An 8,931-nucleotide genomic window follows, 5' to 3' on the forward strand; every position below is an offset into this window, starting at 1 on the left:
TGTGCAAAACAGTGCGAAATAACTATAAAAATAGTGCAAATTTATTAAAAATGAGTTCTAGTGACAAACACTTTTTTAACACAACTTGCCTTTCCAACTCATTACCAAAGCTGTCCAAAAAATGCAGATGAATTATCTTTACCCTTTTCTAATCTTTTGCAATTTTGGATTATTTTGCATCTTTTTGCATTCTTCACCATTTTAGCTCAAAAATAGAGTTTTCTTCATGGATTACCTTTTCTCTTGAAAGCATGGAAAAACAATGAAAGGTCATCTCTCTTGTACAAGTTTGTGATGTTTGTATTTTTTTAAAGGACTTTTTTTCTAAATACCGTGATAATTTTGCTTTTTAGACAGCAAAACCCATCAAAATAACGTCTCTTTTGCTTTCAAGAACAAAATGCTCCAAATACCTTACTTAGGAGATGACAGAAGTATCTAGAGCTAGAAAGACTCTTTTCAGTTCCTAATTGCTTACCCACCAGCACAACATAATTGAGGCACAAATTAAGCACAAACATTTTGCCATGACCCATGTTGCTTTTGCACAAAGCACATTGAGTATTGTTTTTTGCCATTTCCACTCAAACCTCACATGAGGGTGCATATAGTTTTGGATTATTTTACAAAGATAAAAAAACAGCTCCAAAGGTATGTCAAAGAAGGAAAACGCAGTAATTCAGTAAAAAGAGTATATTTTATAACCTAGCATGCTTTAATCTTTTTGCCTTTGGCTTCAAAGCGCACTTTAAGTAAGAAATAAGGCCTGCTTTAGCCATTCAGTAGAGGTAAATGCTCATAGAGAAAGTTTGTGTAAGCCTTTTTTGACATGCTCTTGAATTTTAGCTTTACCAGGCATTTTGATGTTTCATTATTTTTTTAATGGCTCTTTTGAACGCAGCAAATTGGACAAGAACTCTCTGCAGTTTTTCCCATATTTCTTTTCATTAATTTGCTCTCTTTCTCGCGTGCAATTGCAATTTTAGCCAATTTTATTTGCATTATTTGGACAACCAAGCTCATGGCACTTTAGAATAAGGCTCCAAGGGGCGTTGTATTTGCCATAGATTTCTAGAAACTGGATACCGGAAGACCAACCACTGGGCTGGTAAAACAATACAATGGATGGTCACCTGGGAATTGATCTCAAACCAGTTTACTCTATTGGTTAGCTGAGTGGTTGGTCGTCTGACGTCCAGTGTCTAAAAATTTATGTAATAGCAAAACTGAATGCTCATGCAACTTGGCATCTAAAGAAGCTTAATCTGTCAAGACTTGTAGGTTTTTGAAAAAGGAAGCATTTGAACTATGTTGCTCTTGCTGTGTGAAGGACCTATCCCACAGATTATATAACGCCTAGATGTTGCATTGGCGCGACTCCAGTGTAGAGGAAAATGGATTTTGTGTCAACAACTCTGTACACCAAAAAAGAGGAGGGTGACTGCCTGATCATTACTGACACCCTACAATCGCTGGGTCTTCAATGAACACAATCAGTGTCAAAATTTATGTGCCAGCTGAAGAAAGCAAGTGTTCGGATTTTTCCTCGCGCTATGCAAGGTCTAGTCATTATATGGTCTGTGATGTTTCCTCGGAGATCAAAAAATTCATGCTTAACGCGGGCTTGTACTTAACCATGTGCTATAAAAACCTGGCTGCAAATGCTGACATATTTCCTTTTCGCCCAAAAATATACCTCGCATCATGTATTCATAAGTGACTGGAAAGCAAGTTTTTGGTCACTCGTGAAGGGAAAGAACAATTTCACATGTCAGATTTGGCTTCAAGTGCTTTCGAGCGTTTTCAATAGTTGGATCTCTCTTTACTCAGGTTCTTGAGTATAGCAAGGTGTCTTGACCATATTGGCTTTCTTCAAGCCTCACTTTGTTAAACCACACACAAAAAGCCCCAGCTATTGAAGAAAGAGTTATTCTTTATTGCAATCATCTTAGATTCAGTCATGTACATTCTCATGGCAATCCCGAGGTCCCAATCTGGTCAAATCCCAACCTTAAACGACTTTTGAGATCGTTTGCCCTTGTTGTTACATGCATGCAGGCAAGAAAATTGGTCCTAATGAAAATTTACCGTTGTATGTCAAGGGCATCAAAGGTCGGTCTCGTCACAACCCAACCCAACCACATTGCTGATCCGTACGCGCAAAAGTTCTTCATTCACGACAGATATGAATCGATTTTCGAAATGGCATTTTCTTCTCATTTGAGATTGAAGATGATTGAAATGAAGATTTTACCGCGGTTTTTTACCAAGCCTTTTCTAACTAAAACATACAATACAAGTGCAAAGTTCGTTCTCATTGTGAATATGATGATTATTATTATTATTATTATCCGGCTACATATCTCGACTTTTTCTTTGTTAAGCTCCAAAAAACCAGGCATGATGGACGTAAAAAATACCAAAAACATGACTCCACTTCAGTTCATTTCATTCTTCTTATCACTGATTGAAGTGTCGTCTGGCCTCGTCGGAACTATTTCCTTATATGATCCGCGTGTTCGGCTTCCTCACTTGTTGACCTTCCTCAAAGTCCTCCTCAGAGTATTCTGAGTCGTTCATTCTGACTTTCTTGGCGGCAGCCGCTCTTCGCGGCCTTCGATTCTCTTGCTCAGAGTCTCCATCCTCACTCTCTTCCAAGTAAGTCCGTTTGGCGGCCGCAGAGGCTCGAGCGCCCGTGGAACTGGCCTTGGCGCTCAAACCATTGCGATTGGTCAGTCTTGAAGGCCGCCGGGCTGAGGTGTGCTCACTTTCGGAATCGATGGCTTGCGCGGCTCTTCGGGAGGCATTGAGTTTGGGCTGAGGTTGAGGCTTGGAGCGGCCACCATGTCCACGTTTGGGTCGCACCTCATCTTCGTAGTCGCTCTCGAGGAAATCCGGTTCAGACGAGGAGGGCTCAGACTCTTCGTCCTCGTCTTCGGAGGAGCCGTCATCGACAAAGTCATCACGAGCCGGTTTCCGTTTCTTGGGCGACCTTTTAGCAGGCTCGGCTTTCTTCTTTTTGGGCGGTTTCCGCGTGAGGGGCTGGTCATCCGAGTCGATATCCTCGCTGTCGTCCCCTAGATGAGCAAACTTCTTCATGGTGTTCAGAGCGGCCGCCCGCTGAGTGCGTCTCCCATTCATGGGGGGAGGGGCGGATGAAGGTGTTGGCGCTGTTTTCTGTCGCTTGAGCGGCATCTCGTCCTCGGATTCCTCCTCTTCACTCTCTTCCTCTTCATCCTCGGTGAGGTCGGGCTCCTCTTCGTCGGAATCGTGGCGTTTCCTAAGCTTGCTACCTCCTCGAGCACTTCGCCCATTTTGAGGGGCGGGTTTTCTTTGAGGCCTCTGAAGGGGAAGATCGTCGTCTTCTTCGTCTTCTTCATCCTCGAGGTAGGATTCGACTTTCCTGCGAGCGGCTCGAGAGTTCCTCCCTTGAGGATTTGAGGTTTGAGCGGCCTGCTTTCGAGCATTGCGGAGACTCAATTTCTGGGGTCGAACTTCTTCCTCATCTTCACTGGGTTCTTTGGCCAGTCTTTGGACAATCCGTGCTTTGCGCTCGGAATCGTCCATGGGACCACCCTCGTGCCGCATGCGGGCACCCAGTTTTCTAGCCAACGGCACATCATCGTCCTCATCCTCTGAAGACTCGTTGACACGACCCTTTTTGCTGGACGAGGATCCGGGTGATGTTCGCTTGGGATTCCTTTTGGGCGTGGTCGATTCCTGCGGCGATCGCTCCCCTTCTTCGCTGTCTTGAGCAAGCTTGCGCTTCTTGACTGCTTTGCGGGATAACGGTGCGTCATCTTCATCCTCGTCCGAGTAAGCGAATCCGTCGCTTCTTCGAGGCTTTCTCTGTCTCTTGGGCCGCTCTCCGTTCTCTGGATGTTCGTGCTCGTCATCCAGGTCAAAGTCTTCCCTATATCTGACAGGCGTCTTGTGGACCCTGGAAGAAGCCCTCCGATTCCCGGGTTCTTCTCCCTCTGACAATGTTTCCCGTACAGGATGACTGTTGTTGGCAGCTGGATTGGCTGTTCGCATCGGTCTCGGGCCTTGACTTCGAGGCCGTTTCACCGGGGATGATGTGGGCGAAGCTTCTTCCATGTCCTCTTCGCTCTCAGACTGACCATCCTCGTGATCGTTATCGTCTTCAGACAAAACAGGGACGGGTTTCTTTGGTTTGCTCTTTTTGATGTTGTTGGACTGGCCCTTGCCTTTACCCTTACCTTTGCCCTTGGCATCGGCCTTCGAGGATTTGTTCTTGCTCTTACTCTTGCTCATGGCCAGTCTTCGGGTGGTTCGTTTCCATTCGGCAATGATGGGATTGATGCGTTGCTCGAACCACGCCTCCAATTTCAGTGTCATGGAGAGGATCTTGGCCTTGGGATCGGTGTTGTACTCCCGAGAGTTGCGGAAGATCAGATGCACGTCCCGACGGAATTCGTGGGGAGAGTCGAATTCGCCGATGAGGAGGGATTCACGCACGGTTGAGATGTCCATGGGAGTGGTGATGTGCTTGAAGTAGTCGGGGAATTCCAGTTCGGACACGGGCTCACGGAATGGCACGGACAAAGGATGAGCGGCCATATCTGACAATAGTTCGTTGCAGTCGTGTTTCCACTTCTTCGGATTCAATGTGGCGGGCGGACTTTGGTTGATCTTCTTCTTTTTCTTCTTCTTTCTCAACGACCTGCCCGAAGAAGACGGACCCTCCCCAGGGTCATCGGATCCATCCTCTTCTTCTTCTTCTTCATCATCATCATCATCATCATCATCATCGTCATCACTGCTTTCATTTGAGTCATCACTATTGGCAGTGTGGGCATCATCCTGGCCGTTGGAGTGCCCCGACGTCCTTGGGTTCCCAAGATCGGGTTCGTAGTCCTCGTTCTCGGACCAAACAAAGTTCTCGACCAGTCGGTGGTATATACTGCTGACGTCGTCCTGAGACTTGGTGGGATCGTGGATGATCTCGAGAATGAGCTTGGTGATGATCTTGGCATTGCGCACAATGTCACTCCGCGGTCGATTGAAGCTGGCCGCATTGGAGGCCACATACTTGATGTCGTACTCGATGGCGTCGATCCGGCGATAGAATTTGTTGTCGATCCTGGTCTTGATGAGATTGAGATCCATGGGGTACTCCACGTCCAGCATGTATTCGGGATAAGCAGTGAGATCCACGGGGTAATTGAAGGGCTCAGAAATGGCCAGAGACATCACAGCTTCCAAGGCGTCGGATATCCGTTTGGACTCGCCCTCAATGCCCATGGAGTTCCATTCGTCAACGGTGGGGTGGTACAAACAGGACTTGAGTTGCTCGGGTGTGACCATGGTGCCATCGGGGACCAAGGCCGTGTCGGCATCCAAGGCCTCAATGTCCCACGGACTGAGGAACTCCTTCTCGCCATTGTCCCAATGGCAGTAAATGGACAGAAACGGGGATCGCTTGTTCACATCGTGATATTCCACCTTCTGAACCGTGCCCTTCCACCAACAGTCGTCGATCTGACAACGGATCCGATCGCCATTTTTCCAATGCTTGCCCTTCGAGTTTTTGAAGATGTCATGGAGAACGAGGAAGTCCACCACATCGTTCATGTCGTGGTACTTGATGCTGAAGGACTCGCCATTGGCTCTGAGGTTGTGTTGGTTGAGAATGGTCAAGTTGAGCACACAGAGGCGGGGTGGGCGGATCTCGAACTTGATGCCCGCCACTCGCACCAAACACACGTCGCCGATGGTTTTCCGCGCCATCCAATCCCGCTCCTCGCGCATATTGATCGGGTAGGTCTTGCGGGTTTTGACCAGGTCAATGTACTTCTTGTGGCCTTGCTTGAAATACATGAGCACATCGTTCATTTGCGGGAAGTAGGGCGACTTCTTGGGAATGGACTCGGACAGCCATTGGGAAGGCATGTAAGCATCAGAGATATCACTAGGATGTTTCAGCATGTTTTCCCGACATCGCTGAGCCGCCGTGCGCTTCTTCTTGGTCTTCTCGCTGCTCTTGATCACCTTCTTCCGGGGGGTCGGAGTCCGGGATCCAATGGACGAGGTGCGCTGTTTCCTCTTGCTCTTGGATCCGGATCGGCCAGGCCCATCGGGCCCATCGGCACTTTGCTGGTGCTGTTCATCTTGATCCGAGCCCCAATCCGAGTGATCCGTTTCCTCTTCGGTGGTGGATTCGGCTGAAGTGAAGTCGCTCTCGTCCATGGAACAATCACTGGTCTCATGGCCTTCCTCGCCCTCATTAGGCTCAGGATCGGCTTCGGTGTCCTCGCCATCGTCTTCATCTTCATGTCGGCGAGCATTGGCCGCGGCCGTGGACTTGGGTTTCTTGCTCTTACTCGTGAATGGATGGGATTTGCTCGAGGCTTCATGTCCGTCAGAGGCCACTTTGTTCACTTCAATCAAGAATCGGGACGACTCAATGATCGAACACGTCTGCGTTTTGGACATATGCTCACAAATGTCCTTTTGTGAGGCACCTTGACCTTTCTTGAGTATGACACGCCCGGAAACCACGGGTCCACCTGAGCTCAAGGTCGACCCATTGGAATCTTCGTTCCGCAACTCCGGACCCGTTTGTGCACGAGAGGGTCCTGGAACTGGATCCACGGCTACCACCCCTTCCGCTCCCGGGACTGACACGGGTGCAGAACTGGGAGCGGCTACGACAGGAGTGGGCGGTGCAGGAGGCGGTGCAGCTTGCTCGGGCCGGACATTGAAACTCGGTTCAGGCCCACCCGGGAGGTGAGCCTCGCGTTCAGACATGCGTTCTCGACCGGGGACGAACTTTTGAATATGAGCCTCATACGGGTTGCCCTCCGAGTCCACGAGGAACGGGGCGGGCAAGAGATGGGGCGGGACTTGGGTCTGCTCATCCACCACGTGGTGAAACGAGTCTCTGAGGAGTGGACGGTAATCCGTATGAAAGAACAGTTCTAGAGGTAGGCGGTCATACTTTTCCGAGGACCCGTGACCAATGAAGAGTAGATGGCCGTAGCTGTCGGTGGCGGCGATGGTGAGGGAATCCGGCGACCATTTGGCATCAAACACCTCGGCCACCACATTTTGATCGTCCACCTTGTTGCGATGCCTGAACAGAGCCCGCTCCTCGTCCAGATCCCAGACAATGATCTGACCGTCGTGAGCAGCCGAGAGCATCAGATTGCACATGATGGGATGGGGCTCAAGCACGAAGATCTCGCCTTCGTGGCCTTTGAGGGTGGCCTTGAGTCGACCCGTGCGCGAGTCCCAAAGTTTCAGGGTCTTGTTGGAGACCGCCGTCACCACGGTCACGTCGTCTAGCGTCCAGGCCACCATTGTCACGCGCCTTTCATTATCGGGGCCACTCCCTCCGCCGGCCGAGGTACCCTCCTCCGCATCGGCCACATCTTCAGCCACGCGAACTGTGCGATTTTCGCGAGACCGCGTGCCGCCGCCCGCCCGATTCCGTGACGAACTGGCGTGGCTTGGGTTCTTTTTGGGCGGGCGATTCGAGGGCTTGGGCGGGGGTGGACGGTTCAAGAATGACTCACCGTCCGTCATGTCCAAGAGGATGGACACCCATCGCTGACTCTTGAAGCTCCAGATGCGGGCAGTGCCGTCCTTGGAACCGGACAGAAAGCGCAAGTCCGGCTGGTTGCACCACTGAATCGATTCGACCACGTCATTGTGGGCCTCCTCCTCGAGGATCCGCACGGGCCCATCGAGGCCATTCATTTGATAGACCCGTACGTGGTGATCGGCCGAGCCCACGCAAAAGAAGATGCCGCCGGGCGAGAACGAGGCGCAGATCATGCCCGCTTGTCCCGGACGGATCTTCTCGTGATAACGGGTGGGCACGGGGTCGAACTCGGCCGTATCGTGCTCGTTGTAGCCGTACTTCCAAAACGAGACCGTACCGTCACCGGACGTGGACGCTAGATAGTAATGACCGTCTTCGGTATATGGACAGAAATTGATGGCCGTGATCATGCCCGTGTGCTTGGTGAGCACAGCCACGGGTGCGGCCGAATTAAGACACCACACCCGGATGATCTTGTCCACACTGCCGGCGGCCAACAAGCGATTGTCGTGGGAAATGGCCATGTCCGTGATCTCAGACGAGGCGCCGCGAAAGGTGTGGATCAGATTCCCGTCCGTCACCCGCCAACACTTCACTAACAAGTCGTCCGCACCCGTGAACACGTACTGCCCGCTCCGGTCGAACAACAGACAATACACACGGGCTAGATGGCCCAGCGTTCGCCGCAGATGCTTCAAATGACCGCACAAGTGATGATGCCACCCACGTGACGACGGCCCCGCCCCTTTCAGGCCCAATTGGCCCAGTCCCAAGCGACGCATGGGGTGTAACGGCTGGGGTGCGGGCGGATCAGACATCCGACCCAATAATGTGCGAGCCCGCATACCCAGCTGCGGGCCCGTGTTATGTTGAGCGCAGAATTGGTAAGCCAAATCCAACAGAAGTTGACCCGAGATGTTCTGATTTTCGCGCTCGACCTCATCAAAAGTGCGGGCGTGCGAGCGGCCCTGCCAGTCATAGCGCGGCTGCAGCAGGCCCTGTTGGGTGATCAATGCCCGTAGATTGTGGCCCACACCCGCTAAATCCGGCTCCTGCTCCAAATATCGCGTCAGCAAGAACAGAAAATCCGACTTGAAATGATCGGGCACCATCATCGATGAGCCTTAAAAGAAACACACATGGAATAAGCTAGCCTTCATCTTCCGAGAACTCGGTGGGCGGGGCTTACCCGTGATGACGGGCGGTCTGGGCCCGGAATCCGTCATGTTCCAACCGAGGACTGGGTCCGGCCCCGTGAGTGGGATAAATGCGCCTGGGCCTGATGATGCTGATGGGGGCGCCCACCAATGGCAGGCATGAAATAGGTAGGGCGGTTCACGGCGTCCGGTCGAACAGGGGGAGGG

The 8,931-nt window shown here is 51.0% G+C and overlaps 1 protein-coding gene across 1 annotated transcript; it reads right to left on the reverse strand.

The window, feature by feature from the left end:
- Window positions 1–2,311: 2,311 nt before the first annotated feature.
- On the reverse strand, window positions 2,312–8,925 carry LOC131892682 (bromodomain and WD repeat-containing protein 3-like). Its single transcript, XM_059242507.1, has 2 exons — window positions 8,757–8,925; window positions 2,312–8,690 (listed from the first exon to the last, which is right to left on the reverse strand). Exons 1-2 carry the CDS (start codon window positions 8,791–8,793, stop codon window positions 2,503–2,505), a joined length of 6,225 nt encoding a protein of 2,074 aa, XP_059098490.1. The 5' UTR covers window positions 8,794–8,925; the 3' UTR covers window positions 2,312–2,502.
- Between the last annotated feature and the right edge of the window lie 6 nt (window positions 8,926–8,931).

This window comes from Tigriopus californicus, chromosome 2 (genome assembly GCF_007210705.1).
Source record: "Tigriopus californicus strain San Diego chromosome 2, Tcal_SD_v2.1, whole genome shotgun sequence".
Taxonomy (NCBI): Eukaryota; Metazoa; Arthropoda; class Copepoda; order Harpacticoida; family Harpacticidae; genus Tigriopus; species Tigriopus californicus.